Source organism: Erithacus rubecula, assembly GCF_903797595.1.
Source record: "Erithacus rubecula genome assembly, chromosome: 8".
NCBI classification, from domain to species: domain Eukaryota; kingdom Metazoa; phylum Chordata; class Aves; order Passeriformes; family Muscicapidae; genus Erithacus; species Erithacus rubecula.
In genome coordinates this window covers 6,481,473-6,505,416 of record NC_136659.1, presented here as the reverse complement: position 1 = coordinate 6,505,416, position 23,944 = coordinate 6,481,473, and the positions used below count along the sequence as shown (strand labels likewise).

Below are 23,944 nucleotides of genomic sequence, written 5' to 3'. Positions count from 1 at the left end.
GCCGGGCCGCCTCCCCCGGTGCCGGGCCCCGGGTCCCTCTGAGGGGGCCGCCCTCACACCGCCCCCCCGCGCTTGTTGCCGGCGGTGCCGGAGCGCCTCACGGAGTCACGCTGCGCGGCAGCCCCGGAGTGCGAGAATCACACATCCACAGAACCGCGGAATGGACCGCGCTGGGAGTGACCTCCGAGGTATTTCGTGCCAATGTCTAATCCCCCTTTCTGTGGGGAAACTCTGCCTCATGTCCAACCTAAACCTCTCGTCCTGTCGCTGATCGCAGAGCCCGACTCCCAGCTGGCTGCTCCTTCATTTTCAGGGAGTTGTGGAGAGCCATAAGGTCTCCCCTGGGCCGCCTTTCTCCAGAATAAACACCCCCAGCTGCTCCCCATCGCGCTTGTGCTCCAGACCCTTCCCAACAGAAGCTCTGCTGCCCATCTCTGCCCTCACAAACACATGTGCATGCATTCCGATTTTACTTATGTGCATCCTTAACTCGAAAAAAATATGATAGGCGTAACCATGGCTGTGTGTAGGATCAAGGCTTTAGGGGACACTGGTGTGATTTTAGGGTCTGTCACAGTGATGGGAGCGCACGGCTGATGAGGAGAGCCTGAGGGAGCTGAGCCAGGCTGGGGCATGGAAAAAACACGGCAACTGATCCCAGCAGGTAAGGCTGGAAAAAACCCCAAAACCTGGGGAAAGGCAGCACGTCCAGACAAACTAAACTGAGCCAGAGCCAGCTGCATGCCTGAGAGCTGGGCACACCCTGGGATCACCCCACAGGGATCTGAGAGCTGGTGTGGATGAACATGCCCCTACCATGATTTCAGTGAGGCCAACATCCCATTCACTGTCAGCACTTACAGAACGGGCTAATACCAAATTTTCAGTGTAAGTTGAAATAGTGAATTGAAACTTCTTTAGAAAGTACACAATTACTTGAATTGCCTTCTAACAAAATATGGATCAGACACTGTAACATACTAGGCCAAATCCTGTCGTTTTCAAATCACAGAAAATTTCTTCACTGAAAGAGAAATAGGAATCCTCACAAACTATAGTGGGGTATAAATTTGCCCATACTGAAAGGAAGAATTGTGCACAGGTTACTGTACATATTTTCAACATATCTCTTATAAAGTTTGAAGAAAATCGAATATATTTTTCCTTATGCCTCCATGTCATACAATACAGTACAATGTAATTAATTCACTACCATTAACAATGACATGAAATAGATTTGGGATTGACATAGAAAATATGCTGTGTTTTTATTCAGTTGCTGATAGTTCATTGGCACCATTTTGGAGCAGTCACTGCTCACAGGGTAATGCTGCATTGGGAAATGCACATCCTCCTCAGCAGGTACTTCTCAATACTATTCTTTATTGCCAATCTCTTTTTTCTTCATCAGCACCAAAAAAAAACCTTTGCCATGAAAACCTGATTTCATTTGACAGGATCTTTCTTGAAAGAAAGCAAAGGACCACAAAAAGCATACAAATAAAACATTTATTTGATGTGAAACTCCTCCAGAAACTCATAAAGAAAAAAATTCTCTTTTTAGTTTAGCAGACATGCTCAGTGCCTATTTGCTTAATTAACATCCTCTCACCCAGCTTCTTATTTCAACCTTTCACGTGGGCACTGTGAAGTAAAAGTGGCTGTTCCTGCACAGCCACTGTTAGAACTGAATTAATTTTGGATTCCCTGCAACTGTGTGAGTTCCCAGGTGGGAGAAAAGAGCCTACAGAGAACTTGCTGCTGCTGTGAGCTTCCTTTGTTCAGGAATTTGTCTGGAGAATGAGGGGTGTGGCATTGAGAAAGGTTGGATCACAAATTTATTTCCAAATGTTTGCAGACGAGCTTTTAACAGTACATAAATTATTTGGAGAGGGATAGTTGAACCAACTTGTCAGCTGGAACATTTTAAATTAATGTTGATGATATGAATATGCATAATTATTAATTTATAAAGTTCTGGGGGAAAACAATCTGTTAAATGTGTGATAAAAGTGCTCTTGAAAATGGCTCCAAAAGGGGAATAATATGTGGAAATTAATTGTCTGTATTACATTTAGAAAAATTATTAAGAAAAATTAGGGTACAACATAACATTAATTTCAGAAAAAAATATAATCACAATCAGGACTGTCTTCTTAAATAAGTTTGAAGAAATGAAGGTTTGTAGTAATTTATTTCTACTACTTGAGTATTTTCTAGAGGAACTGTGTCCAGCAGTAGCTCCTGCAGCCTTTAAAGGTTGTTACACACTTGTCAAACTCTAAACAAATTACAGCCATTGTCATCAACCACTGAACATGGCATCTGCTGCTCTGCCAGGGCTGAAAATGTGTGCACAAATGACAGAGAAATATCAATCTATATGGACTCTGCAATAGTCTCAAAAGCAGTATGACACAGGCCTGGCCTGCATGTGAAATTACAAACACCAGTAATGGGGTATTTTACTGTCAATACTCTTGTTTCTTACACATTTGCAAGGTTTATGTTGTACTTTTGTGCCCTGTGACCTTAGTCTTAGCATGTCCTGTATGTTTGTCAAGAGGGGTAATAATTCAGCACCAAACTTTCAGAAGGTTTATCAGGAAGATGCAGTAGAACAGTTTGATTGTGAAATACCTTGTGAGTAGATGGGCAGCTGGCAGCACTAGCCCTAATTATTTATGTATATCAGACAATATATTGATGAGAAGTTCCTATAAAGATTTTTTTCAAAGTATTTCCAATTGTTCACCGTGTTCTTGAGAATGCCTGAACTGGCAGTTTAAAAATATTAATTTTCTAATGTGTAAAAAAGTATTAATGTATTAACAACTCATTTACAATCTAACTAATGATCAAAGCACACAATAAAGTATCATTCAGGTGTTCAAAGAGTCAAAAGCAGCATAGCTCCAGTATTCTCTTTATGATAACAAATTCTCTACTAGCAAGCCAGGGAACTCACTAGTTTGGAGTTTTTCTAAAGTGTTCATTTATTTCTAGTATGTAGAAATTTCTGTTGGAAATCAGTTTTCTGGTGATACAATATAGTCTATGACTAGATCAATTTTCTTGCTACTTATTATAATATTTTTTGACTCAAGAGGCCACTTGAGATGTGAATGTAAAAGTTATGTAAATGTAACCTTTTTGAATTTAGCACATAATTGTGGAGTACAAACATATACTATGAAATATTTCCTGGTGAACTAAATGCATTTTAACAAATACACCTAAGGAAAAGAAAAAAAAACAAAAAACAAAACAAAACAAAAAAAAAAAACAAAAACAAAAAAACCCCACAAAAACAAAAAACAGACCTACAGCAATTTCTATTGATTAAGAGGTATTTTATTCCAAAATTCTAAATATCAGAATCAAATCAATAATTACATTTTCAGTTTACTCAATCATAGTATTTTGAAATTGTATATATACATAGAAAAATACAACCTAATAAAAACACTCAATTTTGCATTAGGATGAAAAGAGTTAAAAAGCAAATCATAGCTTTAATAGCTATATATTTCATATCAGTACAAAATTACTGTGCCACAATACCCACTTCTTGGCACAATTTATAATTTAATACAAAATAAGGTGACTTCAAATGTATATTGCTCTCCTTAAATGTACCGAAGACCTTTGAAACAAGTTCATAGTAACTGAAAATATTCCCATTTATGCTGCAGGTATTTACTGCATGACAAAGAAGCATAAAATGCAACACTCTTGTTACTATGTTAATTTTCTGCTTGTGCAAATAATGCTCTACTGATTTAATGCACGAGCAAACACAAAAAAAAAAAGCAAAAAAAATCCATTACGAAGAAATAAAATGTTACATTTTCAGCGTATTTGTATCATAGCAAATACAGGTTTCCTTCATGGACTAGAAAAGCAAAACCTGTAAAAGTTTTTTTGAAGATGTAAATGCTACATAAAATCTTCCATTACTTTGCAAAAGCCAAGGGTCAAGTTATTCACCTTTAATGCAGCATATCTGGAGAAAGTCATTGCATGAAAGGTTAGATTTCCTGTGTTATGTTAAAATTCTACACATTGGGAAAAAATAGACCTAAATACCACAATCACATGAAACATAGTAGTACTACAGACTCAACCCCATTATTGTATAGTCTCTAGTCAAATTTTCCACAATGGACTTAAAGAAGGTGGTACCAGTCCTTAAGAACTCAGGAGTTAGTACTGGATTAGTTAGTACTACACTTTAGAATATACACCAAGCTTCACCCAATGTGGGTGATCAAAGACTTGTATCAATTCACCACCTCCAGTGAGCACGCTGGCTCTGTCATGTCCTCACAAACACTGTCCTCACAAATAATGTCTGCACAAAAAAGGAAACACCGTGGCCCTTCTTAGGCCAACAAAACTTGGACTTGGCAGTGAACCAGGTCGGACCATGTCATATTGCACGTGGGGGTTGGAGGCTAAAGATTCAGTACCAAAGAGTTCAGATCCCACTCACACCCACAGGAGTTACCAGAGCTCAGCAGTAACCATGATCCCAGCTGGGGCATCTGGCTCACCTGGGCCCTGCCATTACCTTCTTTGTTTTTGGATTCCTGTTTTTCTTTAACAAAATGCTTTTTTTCTCAACTCATTAACAGCCAGCAGTATTGAACACAAAGGATCTTATTCAAAGGGACACGTTAGTCTGGACCAAAGACAAAAACTGCCTTGATTTTCACCTGCACAATGCTGCTCTGAGACTGTTTGGGAGGGTGCAGGAAAAAATACTGCAGGGCTCTGCCAGGGTAACAAGGAACCAACCCAAATGCTGGCAAAAATCTAAGTGATTCCTTCAAATCACTAAGACCATGCTGATTATAGCCAAAGTATTTCCAAAAAACCCTTTAAGACTATTTAAGTGTGGACACAAGTTTAGAAACAACTAAATATTTAATACCTTTGCTTGGAATAAATGTTTTATAAAGAAAGAGCACATGTAGTAAACTTTCTAAAGTTTCCACAAGCATTATGTGAATTAGAGATCAATGTGTAAATCAAGATTTAAAACAGAAAAAACCCTGATAACTTGGCAAACAATGTTGGCAAGCTTACTCAAAAATTTCAAATTACGTTGATAAATATAGCCCATATTTGAATTTACAGTCATGCTTAAACAAAAGGTATTTCCACAATTTCATAGTTTCTTGAAAAATATGTAAACCTATTAATTAGACTCCTTGCTTTACATTTTCTAAATATTGTCAAATATAGTAATAGATAATATGCATTTTGTAATATAAATCACTTTTCAATATTGATCATGAGATGCTGCATTAATTGCAAACTGGAGTACTTATATAATTTCATATTTCATTATAAAAGACATAGCCCTATTAAAATGTTTTTATTGTCTAAATAATTACATAGCTGTTGATTTTATATTCATTTAAAATCTGCTCCTGAAACATAGCTCTGAAAAGAAGACTAAATCTCTGTTACTGTACTTGTATTTTTAAATGCTTCTAGTATGCATCTTATGCATACAAGCTTGACTGAAAGGCATTAATTTCATTCTAAAATACCTTTTCTAAAGTTTCTTTAAAAGCTTTAACATCATTCTACAGTACTTGCTGTAAGAATACATCAATGCCTGTAAGTCAGTGTGAAATTTATATTGACACAAGTACATACATAATCTTGAATCTTATTGCTGAATCTAGAACATACTATCAAAAGTTTCCCCCATTCAGGAAAATTTCCAGCTTGGAATCTCTGTGAAACACAAATGCTACTTTAAATTGTATTTGAGGTGTTACATCTATGCTCACTAAATAACCTGTATACTCCATTTATATATGCAATTGTGGTCTTTTTAACCAAACTGGAAATCAATTGACATGGAAGAAGCAACTATTTGCTTTCATTCTCTAGTAGAAGGCAAGAAATAAAAATCACTTAAATAAGTCTTACTTTATGTAACTTCAAAAATGGAAGATACTTTCCATAGCTACAGTAGTTGTACCAATAAAATGTACCTTCTTATCCTGAAAATCAGCAAAATGAGAGTTTCCAGTTGCCACAGCAAAATTAGGATGCAGTTAGCACTGACATCAGCAATGCTATGGGATCCCATCCATGTGAGCAGGAGAGATCTTGACTGTGATATTTTTAAATACTCTTTTTCATCTCCTAATAATGCCTACACATGCAAGTAGTCTAAGAAATTTCAAGTCACCATGGAGTGTACATATAATGAAAGCACACATGTAGGAATTAGAGCTATAATCTGTCTGGCAGGCTCTTAAACCTCTTACCCTACTATAAGATTAAGACTGGGTAAAACCAATCTCCTTGCACATAAATAATCAGCTGATAAAGTGTGAGAACCACAAGCCCATGTAAGTAACTGAAAATGCTGTTCTATCAAAGTCACATTTTGAGGCCAGGGTCAAAGCTTGACTCCTGATTCTCTACTACACTTCTAGTAACAATACTAAAAATAAAGACAAAAATAAAACATTGGCCACACTGAAGACCTTGAAAGTTCAGTGAAAGCAGAATTATACCCTATACCCTCTCATGTAAACTAATTTTATCTAAACAAACTGTCTAAACCCAACCCATGTAAATGGATAAATATGCAAGCCTATATCTGGTGAACATACTGGCCTCCCAGACTCTGCTGTCTCCCTTAGGGACTCAGATGCCATCATGGATCAACAAGTAAAAATGGACTTAACAAAAGCCATGGTTGATTTAAATCTCTGAAAGGATGCAGAAATAAGAGTTGAAACATACTGCTCATTTCAGAAAATTCTGGGTTTAGTGGGCACTGCTGTATTTATGGGGGAGATGCAGCTGTGAACAAAAACCCCAAGGTAAAAAACCAAACCAGAGTTTTTGGTCTTTTAAGAGCTTGTCTACATAGAAATCTCACTGGTCTAAGTACAGTAGACATCTTCCTTTGTGTACCTGGCTGCATACAGGGAGTTCATGCTACAATTTATTCCCTTTTTGGAAAAGAGAATAAACACATCTCATAGAAGGCACCTTAGTAATGGTTTAAGTATGTTCACTTTAGGTTCTGTGCAACCTGTGGCTGCAAGGTGAACAACCTCCTTCTCTGCAGGTACTTGTCTACTGAAGTGCATAGACAATGATCTTGTGTCAATCAGTGTCAGAAGTTTCCTTTTACTACACCAGTGGTGAGGGAAATAAGCTGAGAGTGATGTAAACCCATGACTTTAAACCACTGACCTTTTGGTATGTTCAAAAAACATCAATGAATCAAAATACTTAGTGTCTTTTCTGGTAATGAAATGCATTGAACATAATGAAATGTCTTGTGCAATGAAATGCCTTGTGCAATGAAACATGCAGTGACTGAAACAATGAATGAATCAAATGAAACAAGCCAATGAAGCAATGAATGAGTGAAATGAAAGAAGCCAAATCAATCTTTACTTTTCAAACCCTTGTGCACTGCCTTGTCCCTGTTTCATTAGGTTCACTGGAGGTGAGGGAGGTGTGAGTATGGCTAAAGCACAGGTGTAATGCAGATCCATGGATGTGGCTGGCAGAAAGGCTAGTCTACACAGCCCCTGTGTCACTGCATCCTGCACCTGGGCATGGTCAAGCAGGGAAAGTGAGGATTAACAGCTCCCTGCAGTGCACCAGGTAACCTCTCACACAGTGTCCCTCCAGTGTTCTGCTAGAAACTCAAATACAATCCAAGGAATGTATGGCCTTCACTTCAAACCCTGCAGAGGTTTGACCTGTGGACATCAAGGGTTTTCTTAGACATGTCTGTTGGCAGCCTCAGCCCTCCATCTTGTCCCTGGCAGTGCATGAATGCATCCAAGAGCTGCAGCTCTTGCATTCCACATAGCTGCCAAGAGCTCTGTGGAACACCTGGATCCTGTGCTGTGGAAATACACAGCAGAGTCTCGGGATCTTGCCCTGAATCTTTTCCCCAAGTCCCACAGAAAGTACATCAGCCCCACATGTCTATCAGTCACTTGGTGTTTGCAGGCTCAGTCCCTACAGTAAGAGACCCAGGACCTGGAGAACAGTATTTGTAAGGTCTAGAGAAACCACAAGACAGGTGAGAGTAGGCAGGGGAACAGGTGAGCAGAACAGGTATCAGATGTGAAAGATTGCACTGAATATTTCCTATTTCTCAAGCAGGAGAAAAAAAGCATCATCAGAGCTAATGGGTAAAGAACATTCTGCAGTACTGTAAAACAAGCTACATTCATGTTTTTTTGTGCAACTGACTTTCAAGAGCTAGGCAATGAAATGTAGTGTACTCCAGTAAAAACCAACCAGAACTAAACATGTAATGCAGCAAGCACCTCTGGAGGCTGTTGGCTCCAAGAGCAAATGCAGAATCTGTGTAGCAATTCATGGAGAGGCAGTACATGAAGCAGAAAAGATGATGTTTCCTGTATGCCAGTAAGCAAAATCCCAACGCTACTCTTGAGTTTGTCACACAGGGTCAGTGCAGATGCATTAGTGGCAGGTAGGAACAGGATTAACACAGGAGGGAGGATTTAAGTGTATTGCTCTTGTTTTGTACGTGCTGATGCCTTCTGAGACCAGCAGCTCTGCAGTGGTGAGTGCTTGTTTATGAAGGGGGAAGCCAATATTTGTAACCAAGATGTAGGCAAGTGTACATTTCAGAATGTCTTACAGATAAAACTCTGCTTAAGCTTCTGATGTTCCTTCCCCATTCTCATGTGGTTGCAGTTGTTCTCTTTCTTGTTCTTCCTGAGGTGGCCTCACACGTTTGAAAAAGCCCATCTGTGATTCAGACAACAATTAAGAAATTGTATTATGATTTGCAAAACATACACACATCCTTTCTCTTCCCTTCATTATCAGATCTTAACTGATTAAGTGATCTTTCCACTCCTACTCTCTTCCCTCATTTCTGACCCCCAAAGACAGAAAAATTAAACTGAGTTCAGCACTATCACAGACATGCTCTTTTATCCAGCTTCTTCCTGACAAAGCTGAAAAGCTTTTACAGTTATTCCAAAAACTTAACTGATTCAAATGATTAGGTGGCCAAGGCATTTCTGCAAAGTGTTGGTACTATATGAAATAATTCATCACTATTAGGGAAAAGCAAAATCCCCCAGACACAGTACTTACCCTGTACATGACAAACACTAGAACAGCCAGAAGCAGTAACCCTGCTAGGACAGCCAAAATTATAACCCACACTGGCACAGGCATGGGCTGTGGTTGAATGCCCCATGTAATATTTGTAGCAACCTGATAGAAAAACACAATAAATCACACTTTGTACCACAGTAACATGCTGAGTTAATCCATGAAGTTTAAATCTTGCATACCTTTATCCTATCATGATTATAATCTTAATCCAGTATAAAATATTTTTTCTCTCCAGAATTAATCAAAAGCCATAGATTCTTGGTGACATAAAGACTTCACTGACCCAAATTTAACATGATTTTAAAATTAAATTCTAAGAGGGCGTTGGGGATTGTTTTGCCTGGGTTTGCTTTTTTGTAATCAGTGATAACATGGCAACATGTCTTCCGTAATTCTTGATTTTCAGTAAAACTGTAGGTATCTGGAAATATTTTGGAATTAGAGAAAAATAATTAAGGGCTTTTTTTTTTTCCTTTTTTCTTTTTAAAGGCAGTACTTTTTGAAACAAAAAATCAAGTCTACAAGACTTGAGAGAGAAAAAACCCAGTTAATAACAGGCATTAGAAACCATATTCAAAAATAAGTCAATCATAATCCTTTTCTACCTTTTCTTTAAGATCTCTTAATCCAATAATACTTGCCAAAAACTTTTCAATTTGCCAGCCCAAACAAGTGGCCTACATCTTCTTTTCTGTTTGCACCCTGTTTCCTTTCCTTTTGAAACCTCTTGAGACACAGGTCTTTTTGTTTCACCCTCACATAGTGCCTCATATGATATAATCAAAGTTCATTATTGAAGCTCTAATTGCTACTACAGCTGAAAACAAATTTCAAGTAAAATATTTCTCTAGCAATGGCATTAACAGGAATATGAGGACTGTTAACTTTTCATTTTCAGTTAAGTCTTACAAGCCACAAATACTGTCAATTCCAATCTCCAACTGAAATACACAAACTAACAAATTAAACAAATAGTTGATAAAATTAAAATGCCAAGCCATAAAAATGTTACTCAACAATAACTATCTTTGTACTAATTTTGATGTGATTGTATATAGTAACTCAAGCTGGATGCAAAATACTTACTACTGTAGAATTGTGAATATCTTCAAAGGAAAGGTTCTTATAAGGGAACTCTATGACACTGAAAGAAGCAGATGATTTGAGAGAGTAGGAATGATTCTGATTTTCTTTCTGTGTAAGAAAAAACAAAATTAGTATTGCATTTGTGTACAGAAGTCACTTTTAATGTTTCTGAAACAGTGACAAAATATTCACAGTCACTCACATTCATGAAAGTTTGGGTCCAAAGGCGTGATTTTAAATACAATATTGCACTCTTCCCCCTTTCCAGGTGGCCAACTTGACAGACAATCTTTAAACAGTCAGCATTTCCACAGCCCTGTGTATAAAAATAGGAAGGATATTCCAAGTATGAAAATATTTGTAAAGTCCTTAATGGCATTACTTCAACCATATACCTACACTGGCAAAGCACCATAAACTATTAAAATACATATCCAGCATTGGATAATTACTTATAGTTTTCAGTTTCAAAGACAGTGATATGGTGACATGTTTATTTCCTATTACAGATTATTTCCAATCACATTTGTAAAGGACAAATCTCATCTAGGTGTGTTGCCAACACCTCAGTGCTGAGAGCTCACCAGAGTGTGCACGTCCCCCTCTGCAGCAGCCAGATCCCTCCTGCTGATGTGGTGGTCACGATGGTCCTCCCTGCCAAGTGTTTCATTCCTCTCATCATCCTTGGAAGCAGAAATCTAGGACACACCAAGGCAACCCAAACAATGATTTAGTTAACTGCAGGCTTCAAGCTGGAGGTCACAAAACCACCTGACTGCTAGTTCTCTCTTTCTATCTTAGCTATTCTTCAGATCCTGGCAGAAAATAAATCACTGCAAATTGTAGAGCAGAAGCACAGGAACTTTGTATTTATATATTCATTGAAGTTGCTTTTTGGTTATCAGAGATGTACAATATTCTTAATTGTTCTATACATAGAATATCTTCCCTCTGTCCTTTTTTTGCTCAAATTCTTCTTAAACTAACATACTGACTTTTATTGCTATTTAGAAACTATCCTAGAAATCAGCTCTACACTCAATTAAACTTGCTGGGCTTTATCTGGTGTTTCTTTGCCTAGTCCAGCCCAGGAAAAAGGAGTTTCTTCTGCTCTGTAAATCCCATGTTTTGCTGGCAGTGATAGCTAACCCTTATTGTCATTTCTGACCTTTGGATGAAGAGATAAATTCATCCAAATCAGATTAATTTATCCAATTAGATAAATAGATAAATGTAATATAAAAAATAATACCATTTTCTTCCAAGAAACAAAACCCAGAAAATTTAGATAAACAGTCCAGAAGCATCTGGTATGTTTTAGGTTTTAGTTCATGACCACATTCATTATAATTCTATTGCTTTGGACATAGAACTCATATAGAACAGCCTTGAAGTTAAAAAAACGAAAGGAAGAAAACCCCACAATAAAAAGAAACAAGACAAATTGATCTCTGAGCTGACAGTTTTGACCTGCTGTTTACCTTTTATTTCACATACATTGACATGTACTGTGGAAAAGTATAGACTTAGTTTTTCATCCATGAACAACTATCTGAGTTTGTAATATTCTCAGGGATTTGGCTATTTTGAGTATTTACAAAGCATTTATTCCACTCAAAGGGACAGTCCTGCTTACCTTAATTTTCAGTGGGTTGATTTCCATGTCAGAAGTGCAGTTCATGGGACCGTCAATTTCATACTGCATAATATACAACAGTGTGTTGTTTTTATATTTGTAGGGCCACTGCAGAGTCATCATCACCTTGCTGAATGCACTTGGACCATTGTTTCTCAGCTGATTATGAAAATAAAATTCACAGATATTAAAAATGTGCTACTTTCTCTGTTAATGTGCATATAGTTGTTACTTCATAATTAATCCACGAATGTGATACTGGTACTACCTCCACCCCCAACTAGTTATGGCAATAACATCAAAACCTTACCTAAAAGTGGTAAAACTTTTAACTATTATTATTCAGATAGCTCTCTTGGTAAGTTTTGTGTAATTAAACAATCTAGATTAAATCTCTGATAATTCTTTTAAGGAAATTTTAAATACTTAATTTTTTTCCACAGCAAAAGGCTGCAGAGTAGTGATTCAGAACAGATAGAGTACAATTATTTACAGCTATGAGTCATTTCAGGAGCTCACATTACTTCAAATGTTTGATCTAGATTTCAAAAGGCAATAAAATATAATACATGTAGTTATGGGGGTAATCAACCCCTGTTACACTAATTGTAGGCATTCCAACCCTTCTAGGATATACCAATCATTAGCCTAGCATTAAAAAAATAAAATCTTTCCTTACATGCAAGACAAAAGAAAAAAAAAAAAACATAATTATTCCAGAGAAAAGCTACAACAAAAGGTTTATTTTCATATATGACAGAACCATGACACTGAAATCAGTAGTGATTCCACACCTCATAGATATGCTGAACAAGAGGCCCAATATCATCTTCTGTTTGGGGATTCTCCTTTGGCTGCCAGTTTGCAATAGGGAGGAATATGTGATCAGGGGATGACACACTAAGGAGCAGAGCAAAAGAGTTGTTATTAGCAAGTATGAAACAATAAATGTCATTCTCTAGAACATCGAAATAAAAAAGTCAATATACTTAAAATACAAATCTCCACTTTTTCATCCTCTATATAACACCTGAAAGAACAGAAGTGATTTCAGTATTAGAAGTTCAGTTCTGTTCTCTAGGTTTAAACTAGATTAATGGCACACATGTCATCCAAACAAAATCAGTGTGAAATACTGTGATAATGAGAAATATTGGTGATTTAGAGCCTTAGCAGTACAGTCCTAAGACTAACTCAGCCCTGAAACAGTGAATATACCAATCATGCTTTTCCTGTGTGCCATACCCCACCTCTCAGACACTGAACAAATTTGTTACAATAATGAATGTAGTGGAAAATTAAAAAAATATATAACTCAGGAAACCACGTGAAGTGGTTAAGCAAGAGGACTTTTAGGTGGGAAGTAGAAGTGATGGAGTTACAAGTCATTACAATATTAATACAATGCTTAAGACTGAAGAAGGTGAGGACATTACAAACTCCATGGAATCTTCAACTTGGGTTTCAGGGGTTTTCAGATGAAACCCCAGTCAGTTTGTGAAAGAGAAAAGTGACCTGCAGAAATGTAAAACTGCAAACAAGAGGGGTGATTTTTTGTTCTTCTAAAAATATGTCTAGTAATGAAGGCACAATATCCGTTTTGGAATTAATTTTCTAATTATTTACAATTATTCAACATCCAGAAGTTCCAAAGGCTGGCTAGAAAGAATCACATTGTCTTTATGATTAAAATTTCCCCAAACCTTCTTAAAAGCTTATGCAGACCTGAAAGGAAGTTCGGTGAATATAAAGAAGCAAATGTAGAAAGCTCCTTAAAAGTGTTTATTAAAATGGAATTTCTTACCCTCTAATTTCAACAGCTGCTAAAATAGCAAGGTCAGCCTGATAATATGCTACTGGGCTCAGGTTGTCATACAGGTTGGAACTGCAGGGAAAATAAAAGGTAAATTCATAAATTAAATAAGCAAAGTATTTAATAAAAATAAAAACCCTCCACACCTCAAAGTAATTGTGTGTAACATCATAGCATGAGTCCTGAAGCACTGTAGGAAAGCACAGTTGCTAAAAATTAAGGAGCAGATTGCAGCAATTTCTCACATGAATGCATGGGAGCCCCACCCTCTGCACAGTTTGGGGGAGCCTCAGCTGGTTGATGAAGGACACAGAGTTGATGCTGACTCTGTCATACAGCTGTCATGTAAGAAAATACAGGGGATGCTCCCCCCTCAAAGTGGTGCTGGGAGCAGAGTCTTGATCTCCTTGGACACATCTGATTATTCTGTCTCCCTAACCAAACACTTTCCTTTACAAAGACCTTCTTGAATCTTCTAATTATTCTTCACTGCTGCTGTAATCAACAAACACATGCAACAGTGCTTTCCTCCTGACCTGTAAATACCTCACTCTTTTAGAGACTCGACCTGCTCTGCTAGGAGCTGAGCCAGCATAGGAAAATCTAGCTTTGGGAGTTTAAGACAAGCAGTGTGATCCTTAAAACCTCTCCCAGATAATTCCCTGGTAATGCCTGTCACTATAAACTGTGACTACTGTGTTCCATTGCACCACACTTCATCCTTCTTGCATCCACAAGCCACTGAAGATTTTCTTTCTTAAAAGGCCTAAAGCACTTCAGGAACTTCCCTTCTCTTCCACCAGGAGACAAGCATGACTTGAGCAACCTCACTGACTGCTTCTGCCCCAGTGACAGTGGCAGGTGGCTGCTGTTAGCCTAAAAAAGGTGACAGACACCCCAGAGCAGATGTGCCACTGGCACATCTTACCAGTTAGAGAAGGGAAAAAACTGAACAGACACCAAAGGGAGATCAAAGAGATATTTCATGTGCCAAGACCTGTGATGGGTATGGCAAACCACTCTATCATTAAAATGGAACGGCAGCTTTAATCTTTCCTAACTCCCTGAGATGACAAAGGCATATGAGGATAAGATTAATTTATTCACTACATTAAAAAAAATAAAGCCCTTAAATGGAAAAAGAACAAAAGTGCTTTTGGTCCACCCCAGGGAAAAAAAAAAACAGCTGTATTCGTACTGTCCATTAAAAATAACATAAAACTGCATTAGGTAAAGATACTTGTAATAACCACATCTCTGACCTTAGACACCATCTTTCAAAGTTACAAATTCAGATTTATATATTACATTTATATGGCTGTGCTGTGCTTATCTGATAATTAACAGGAACACTACTGTTTTGTTCCATTTAATTTTCAGGCTTTTTTAGGCTGGCTGCTGTGATGGTTCACTGCATGTTGCTTTTGCTCAGACTACACCATTGCCTGCCCTGAAAGATTGTCCTCCTCTAAATACATAAAATTCTGGCTTTGCATCAGAAGGAATTCAGAGTTCAAACATCAGTTTTAAAAGAGGGTTATAAACCCAAAGTCATTCTGTGGCACCACAAATGCCAGTAGAGCACAACAATATGCACATACAAATATCCTTATGTCTTTTCCTCTATTTTAGGAAACCTAATTCAGTGTGCTTATTTTTCAAGCATTATGAGACAAAGACAAGAGAATTAGGTCAGAGTGATACTGTGTAGTGAATTTACTGTGTGTGTCTTCTCCCAGGTGATACTCAGATCTCCATACCTCCGGATTTGCAAGTCAAACTTGACAGAGGTGTCCATCTCAGACTGCTGGTGCACGCTGAAACGCAGGCCAGCTAAGAGCTGGGGGGAAAAAATCACTGTGGGTCAGTTGGAGGCACAATAAAACACACAATAAAACCTTCTCAATGCTATTAGAATACAATGAAATTGCTTGAGACTCTGGTGATGAGAGAACACACACAGAATGGGCAAATTAAAGTTGTCCAGTTGATCCAGGCTGGAAATAAACTGCCCTCTCTTAGATTACCAAGGCATCACTGCCATAAAACACAAAATAAAGATTGCATCATGCTCCCCACCCTTACTTCAGCTATTGCAACACATAACTGAGCCTCACCAGGTGTTGCAAAAACTATTGTATTCTAAAGAGCAGGGAACACATTAAAGATTAAAAATTATTTCCCAAGGTTTGGTTAAAGACAATTCATATTTGCTTTAAAATCTGGGCAGTTCAGCTTGACACATTTCAACAGACTTTGGAAATAGGATCTATTAGTTTATACAAGATGGCTCTTGGAAGAAAAGCATCATGAAATTGTTATAATTGTGACTGGTTTTCACTTCATTTCCTCTTACCACCTTAAAATCTGCCATGTTTCCCTAATAATTTTTTAATTATTCCAATTTCAGCTACAATTGGTAAAATTGTGGAGATTTCAACTGGACAAAACTCTGTCCTTCCTCATGAAAGTAGACAGAAAAGAGATGAATCAAGAGAAAGAAGTGTTGTGGGCTAGCTCTTGGTTATATCCCAAAAATACATATCAGATAAATATAAAAAATTCATGTGGGACCAAATTCCATTAATTCCACTAATTAATGAACAACTCGTTTTGAGTTGCATCATAAAACTCATGAACACTCCTTTCAGCCTTCAATTTAGCTGAAAAGTTGAAACCAACTACTACTGTACTAACAAAGCGTGGGCAGCTAAATGTCAGATCTAATCTTAAATTCCTGTGAGAAAACTTCCTGCCCAAACACTACTGTGATTAAAGAAAATGCCAGCTGCCCTCCTGGGTGAGCCACCAGGCACCTGCTGGAACAAACCTTACCTTAGTTCCTGCTTTCATGGGATTGCCCAGGTCACAAACTACCAGGCGAGTCTGATTCTCTGTTTTAAAAGCACAAGACAGTCTGGCTAAAGCCTGCAATAAACCAGAAAGACAGATTAGGAATGTCATTCTTTACATCTGAACACTTGGATGAAAGTCTGGAGAGAAGAACTAGATATGCTGTATTAATTTTAATATAATTTCTCAGCCATATCACAGTCAAGTAATAAAATAAAATCTGAGTAAAGTTTCCAAGGAGACAAATGTTTTTAATATGACAGACCTGTTTTCAAGGTTATAAAAGAGAGGGGCTTTGAAAAATCTGATCACTTTTTCAATGCTTTCTTTGCTCTAAGACTGAAAGAATAGAAACCACTACAGATTTCCACAGCAGCACCTGAGATGACTCCCCAAAAGCAGCTGGAATTTTACCTCGTTGTTACGAACGACGCCGATGAAATCTGCTTGGGGTGGAACAACAACGAAGAGTTCTGCTTCATAGGCTCCCTCCCCCTGGTTCTGAGCACTGACAATGAGGGTCAAGGGATTGTCATCACCAATATAGATCTGCTTCTGATCACTACAAAAAAACAGAGGAAAAATGAGCTCTGCATTTGGGTTTTAAATTGCATTGAAGTGGCTGAACCTAGAGAAACAGGAGACATTCTGAAATTTCACAAAGACACTGGAGAAATCTGGAGGCAGTACCTTTCCTTCAGGAGTGTCAGGAGAATTCTAAGGTACTTTTAAAAAACCCTATTTCTACAATCACAAATGGAGCAAGTATTAGGTTCTTTTGTAAGAACCTTTCCTGTAAAATACATCACAAAACAAAAAACCACTGACACCCTTTTCTCACAAGGAACAAACAATTATAAGCAGTTAAATCCCTGTGTACATTTTGAATTATAGGCCCACTTTGCAGAGGTACAAGCACATATTTATAAAAAAACTCAAGGGAAGGCTCAACTACACAGAATAGAGCCAAGACCTTTGCAATACCTTTGGTTTCAGATACAAAAAGACAATCTTGGCAAACAATGTATTTTCATTTCACCAACTAGGAACAAAAACATCAAGGTACCTACACTGATGTAAAATGTTTCTGAAGTGTTTGTATGAATTTGTGCTTGTGAAGTGCCCTATCTACAAACAATGTGCATATACTATAATGCATTAAAAAAACAGATTATGAGATAATACAGTAAGAGAGGTTTCAGGCCACACAAAGTACAAAAAGCTCAGACTCATGAATTACCACTGAAAATTTGTCTCTTTTTTTCAGGTTTGATAAAAGAGACTAACAATACCAGCAATTTTTTTTCATAGATGTGATGAGAGAGACCTACTCCTCCCCCTGGATAAAATCACATTTTCATGTGTCTATCTGGTATTAAACAACAGAACAATGGCAGCTAGCAGTGGTTTATTCTCACTGTACATGTCCAGCTTAGCAAATAAATAAATAAATAAATATGGCCTACTTAGAGTGGAGGCTGGGGTGGGAGGGGTGCATTACATGATAAAGACATTAAGTTACAAAGCAGAAAATAGTTGGGTTTTTTTTTAAGCATTTAAGCCTGAGTTTTGATCATGTACAATGAGAAGTCCTACTTATTTCAACACATCCCTTAAACAAATGTGTTACCAGCTACTGAATTTTAGACTTCAAGTAGGGAAATTGCTTTTCCTTGTTGTATTTTTGTAATGTATTTACCTTTCTACTGACACCTCCAGCTTTGGTTTGCAGATATTATCATCCCCACAATCCAGCAGAATATGGGCCTATACAAAAATCAAACACACATATTGTTGTAATAATTCCTTCATCTGTTCTGACATACATTTTCAGTAATACTGTTTCACTACCACATAAAAAAAAATCTACATAGCTGGTTACGAAATGTTTTCATGTAATTAGTCTTAGAAGTAAATAAGTGAGTTTTGCTATAGAAAATAGAAAACCTATGTCTATTACCTTGAGAAAACTATAAGGAAAAAAATAATGTACATAGAGCAGAATGAGAATGGATGAAACACTCCAAGCCTTCCAGTTAACACTTCCAGTACTACTCTAACTGATTTTCTCCCTAAGAACCAAAGCATGTCCTGAGTTCTCTCATCATTCTAAGCACTTTACCTGTCTGCTCATATTAGCAGGAGTGAACTGGTTGAGGATAGGGTGCAATCCTGTGGCATCTGCAGCTGTTCTGTAATCCAGACGATATTCCATAAAAATAGTGATGGGAGTGAGCTTGTCCCTGAACTCAGATTCATCCTAAGGAAACCAAAGATTTGAACCACAATTAAAATGCAGTAGGAATGGAGAGGCCAAAACAACATTGAAACTTTTGAGCTCTTTTCAAAGTAGAAAATCTCTTGTCAGAAAACCTGCACAATTTTAGCACTGACATGCCTGTTTAACAAATGGAAAACTGGAGCATACAGAAATATTAAGTCATGGAAATCCAGGAACAAGGAGCCTGAGGGCTACACAGCTCTGCTCTTTCCTGTCAGACCAACCTCAGTCTGCTTCTAATATCCCTCATCTTTGTACTTATAATTTTTCCTTCCTGAAATTATTACTTGGCACTTGGAAGTTGCTGACTTTCATGTTGTTCATTTGAAATCATTTTGTTTATCAAATGTTGATCCTGCCTTTCAGAGAACTTACAAACCATCTCTTAGCTTTTCAACAGCCACAGATTTGCTCAGTGCAAACTCTGCTTCATTTCCAAGAGTAATGAAAACTACTGACTCTGGCACAGCTTGCTGCAGGATCTTATTTCAGAACATGTCTCCTATGTTTTTCTAAGAACAAACTTACTGATTATCTAGTTTTAAACTGTCTTTGCACCCCATTTATAACCATTTCATATAGGTCATGTGCCATTACTTTGTTTATGAAAATGTAAGGAGGAAATGTGCTAAATCTTTACTAATCCTAAATTCTGAGATGTCTAATGCCATATATAACCCACTCACAAAAGTCAGGTCATAGAAAGTATTACCTACCCTCTGTGAATTCTTTATGATTGCTAGCATTTTTATTTGGGATTTTTTTAGTAGGAAGCAAGTATTATATATGTTTGATTTATAAGTGCTCAGAGAGCACTGAGCTGCATAGAACTTACATACAATGTTTCTTCTATTTATTTAAACTTTTAAATTGTGTTAGTATCTTTAACAATCATGGGGATGAAAACAGAAAGACTGAGAAAAAGCAAACTTATTATTTCAACTTTCTTCATCTCCTCTGCTATTTGCTTATTTTGGCTTGTCAGTTATTTTTCTTCAAATTTTAACCTCCAAAGTAGATGGGACAACTTCTGCTTATTCACTTTCATGGTCCTTTGGAAATTGTAACTAATTTGGTGCCTGGATGACTTATCCAAGAAGTCCAGAACAAAGTTCTGAGCTGAATTTTCAATGTATTTAGGGACCAGGACCTTAGCCACAATAAGATTCATTGCTCATCCTGTGACAGCAGCAGTAATTTGAGACAGACATATGGTTTTAGTAATTTCAGGTCTAGCCACTGAAAATGAAGTTCCTCTAGCATTTTTTTCTTTTATTTTCTTTTTGTTGTTGTTGTTATTTTGGGGTTTTTTAACACCTTACACAATGAACTTATAATAGAAAACACACCAAAAATTATTTGCCTAAAACTTTGATAGCTACTTACCCTCAAGAAGGCATCAAGTTCCTCACAGTTCATTTTTCCCCCCTTTGTAATTGTCATGTTCTTAGAGTGGCTGGGCTGTCTGCTGTGGAGAAAGAGAGCTCTCCTTATAGCTCCTTTCTGCTTCAGTTTATCCAACAGCAGCTCCACCTGGAAATCTGGCCAAGCCAAAGGGTTTGGGTTAGGGATATTTCATTCCATTAAACTCAGAAAACTCATTCCATTGCACTCAGAAATGGAGCTGAACACTGATTTCAATTACAATGAAAATCTAGTGCTTGCCCCTCTTAAAACTTCCAGTTCTCTCCATGTGAAATCTGTCACTACACTAGTTCTCAAGCACTGTTGCTATTCTAAATTAGATTCTGCTTTTTCCTTAATATGGAAATATATAAGAACACAGATACATTTATAATTTGTAATTTCTGTAGAACTGCAAGAAATAAAGTTAGAATTTTTTCCCCTAGAAAATTTCAAGCAATCTTGCACATAACACTTGTATTTTTAAATATTACTACTAATCTAAATACTTGAAATATTTGATATAGATAACAAAACTTAAAATACATAACAGAGCCTTCCCACGTATGTGCCACAGAAAATAAGGAAAAGACTTTGCCATCAGTAGACAAAACCTGATTGCAGCAGGCTGCTTGACACACTACAAAATCTCTGGGAGACAACTTAAAAACCTGTTTGAAACAATATTTTCCTGATTCTGATCCCAGAATCTGATTTTAAAAGTCAATTATATCAATCAGAAAGTCATGATCTCAACCAGATGTCACAATTCCCTGTGGCTTGTCTGTATCTCTCAGGCCTAACAATGCACATACTTGAATATTCTTGTCTAAAACTCCCCTCAATGAGAGTTACTGTAAATACTGTAAAGTACAAAGGGCTTTCTAAGACTAGTTAACCACATAGCTGAACATATGTTTAAAGTCTCTGGTATGGTCAAATGACTTCCACACATATACAGCCAAAAAAACCACAGATGTACATGCCACCCAAGTGGCAGCAGTGTGCTGCAAAGGGCACCCAGCTGTTTCTCATGAAAATAACAATGACCACTGCTCATGTCTGCAAACAATACAACAAGATTCTAATTTTTCAATGAGCAGAACTTACTGAGTGTGTTCGGGAGCTTTCCCTTGCCATCCGCTTTTAAGCAGAACTTTACTTTGAAGCTGTTTGAGAGGAAAAAGAAATTAATTTCACACAGTTTTTCTCTCATTTTCTTCTAAAATTCCTCACTGTTTATTTCTGTTCAGATGTATCCTCTTTTTGAGACTCTAGCTCATTTCCAAAAGCTGTTTTCTACTGATGGAAGAGAAACTATAATCTATTAATAAGGAGACAGAATTGCAGGCAATGCAGAGCTGTGGAGTCTTGATTTGTCTAGGGACAATCTCCTGTGGACTGGAATGTTTACTTCTGTAATCAAATGGGTCTTATTTTTAAAGCTATTATATTGACCCTGAAAAGAAAGCTAGCAGTAGGAAGGGAAAGTGGATTTGGATAATAGTCTGGGAACCAGAAGCAAAATCAGTTTACAGAACAGATCATTGCCCAAGTGTGTACATTAGTGGGTAAAAACACTGCAAATACCCTGTGATGTGCTGCCATTTTGGGAAGACCTCACTCTACTCAAGAGACAACTGGCAGTCTCTGCAGGTTTTGGGAGTCAGTCTGGCATCTACTAAAGACAGTACTGGCCCTCCATCTGCTGTCAGAGAGTTCTTATTTTGTATTGTATTGTCTGCTCTTGCAGAAAAATATTTGTCTTTTTTTTTTTTAATAAGATGACTAGACTTCCTGAGACCTTTCAAAATTGGAAGCTTACAAAATTAAAACCCAAGAAATCCCTCCCCTCAAAGGAAAACACAGATGCTCTGCTTACCAAGAAACTTTTAGATCTCCCAGTGAACAGGCTTTGTTTTCTGGGTTTAGGATGGTTGGATTAACTTCCAGGGCAGCATTTACTCTAATAACTGGTCTAGCCCTGCAAAGAAAACATCCTCTTGAAGAGCACTCAACACCATGTTTGACAATGCCCCCCCCCATCAAATTGTGCAATATACACAGACACACAATATTTAGTGAAACCACAAGAAAAACAAATAACCATTGACTAGATGAAGCTTTTCTGTGCCCTGTCATTTCCATCAGCCACAACATGGACAACTGTGTAAAGAGGAAGAGCTGTCTACTTATTGCACAGACCAACATATTCTCCCAAAATGAGCAAGCTGGGATGAGAATATTGGGATTGCAGTGTAATAGCTTGCAGCTGTTGGGTCAATCTAGAAAACTGACACTCAGAAAGCCTTCAAGACAGCTTCTTTATGTTTTCTCCTGAATACATATTATTGAGAAAGATGAATTTTAGACAGCAGATAGGTTTACTCAGTAAAAAAAGTAGTACAGTGTTTTTCCACCTCCAGAGGTCTGGATAGTGGAGTGGCAGATTTTCAGACTTCCTTGATCCTGCCTTCTTTTGTAACCCCAGAACTCCACTGAGCTTTCACTCAGGTCCAAGCACAGAGGAACCCTTACCTGTACAGAACAGCTGTGTCCACACCAAAGGCTCCAACAATCAAGTCTAGAAAGAGAGGAGACATATTACACATTACAACTTGCTTGTTGAGATGTGCTGTTTCCCAGGGGTGACACTGCTATTGAGTTATTGCAAAGTGCCATTTGGAGCAGAGGACCTGGATATCCATTTTTGTCCACATCTGTGGCTCCTTTCAGCGAGTACCCAAAGCTGGGGGGCATGGTGCGAGCAGCCCACTGTCCCTCCAGGGTCTGGGATGGCATGGCATTCAAACCATTTGCTCCTCCATTGTAGATATACACAAGTCCTCTCTTGTCCTCTCCACCATAAGGTGCAGCGATTGCAATATCTGAAAATCAAAAGAAGGATCATCAACATCTCCAGACACAAACTAGAACATGTTTGTGCTTACATCAATCAATAATTTCTGATTTTTTTTTTTCAGTTTCAATGTGTGTCCATAGGGAGGAAATGCAACCAGCCTTTAAAATGTTCATCAACATTTGTTTGCTTATTGCTCCTTTTATTTGTTCTGTCTTTTCTTTTATTATTGGATGCTATTTTCTCTAAAAAGTACAAATGTTTAACAAGAACATGTCACAGCCTTTCATGGGGATAGGGAGGAGAGAAATAGTTCTACAAATACTTCTGCACTTTAGTAACTGACTTGCAGTAAAATCATATGGATTTGGGATGGTTTTGAGATTATTAAAACAAGCAGAGTTAGTCACTGTGGGTGCCAAACCACAAAACTAAGTGTGACTCTCTTCCCATTTCATTTAAATGTTCATGTTCTTCCAATGGGTGGGACATGTTAATAATTTGGAAAATTTAAATCATCCTAAACCAAATAATGGTAAATACTAAAATCCAGTCTATCCCAGTCATGGCTTGGCAGCATATTTTATGGAAAACTTCCAGTTAGTGCAGTTATTCTATTCCTTAAATTTAAAAGTACTCACTGTTAATGATTAATAAATGGTAAGAAACAAAATGCTAATTAGACTATCTGTATGGACAGCTTTAGAAATTACATATGATTTAATTTCAGCATGTCCATAGATAGGTCATGAACCAAACATAAAACATTACTTGGAATAATTACATTTCTCCTTCTTTTCTGAAATTTGGGGAAGTTTGATGAAAAGAATAAGGACTCAAAAGTTTACAATT

At 37.5% G+C, this 23,944-nt stretch overlaps 1 protein-coding gene across 1 annotated transcript in view; it reads right to left on the bottom strand.

Moving 5' to 3' along the window:
* Positions 1-3,332: 3,332 nt before the first annotated feature.
* ITGAV (integrin subunit alpha V) overlaps positions 3,333-23,944 on the bottom strand; it is a 44,905-nt gene continuing 24,293 nt past the window's right edge. Inside the window, exons 13-30 of the mRNA XM_079310424.1 lie at positions 22,929-23,120; positions 22,771-22,816; positions 22,115-22,216; positions 21,343-21,401; positions 20,215-20,369; positions 18,670-18,807; positions 18,247-18,314; positions 16,962-17,109; positions 16,530-16,622; positions 15,455-15,534; positions 13,686-13,766; positions 12,676-12,781; positions 11,882-12,040; positions 10,830-10,943; positions 10,448-10,561; positions 10,246-10,353; positions 9,136-9,258; positions 3,333-8,781 (exon numbers count right to left, since the gene is read on the bottom strand). Of these exons, the coding sequence (XP_079166550.1) occupies positions 8,686-8,781; positions 9,136-9,258; positions 10,246-10,353; positions 10,448-10,561; positions 10,830-10,943; positions 11,882-12,040; positions 12,676-12,781; positions 13,686-13,766; positions 15,455-15,534; positions 16,530-16,622; positions 16,962-17,109; positions 18,247-18,314; positions 18,670-18,807; positions 20,215-20,369; positions 21,343-21,401; positions 22,115-22,216; positions 22,771-22,816; positions 22,929-23,120 (1,982 nt within the window). The 3' untranslated portion in view covers positions 3,333-8,685. The remainder of the gene's footprint in view (positions 8,782-9,135; positions 9,259-10,245; positions 10,354-10,447; positions 10,562-10,829; positions 10,944-11,881; positions 12,041-12,675; positions 12,782-13,685; positions 13,767-15,454; positions 15,535-16,529; positions 16,623-16,961; positions 17,110-18,246; positions 18,315-18,669; positions 18,808-20,214; positions 20,370-21,342; positions 21,402-22,114; positions 22,217-22,770; positions 22,817-22,928; positions 23,121-23,944) is intronic.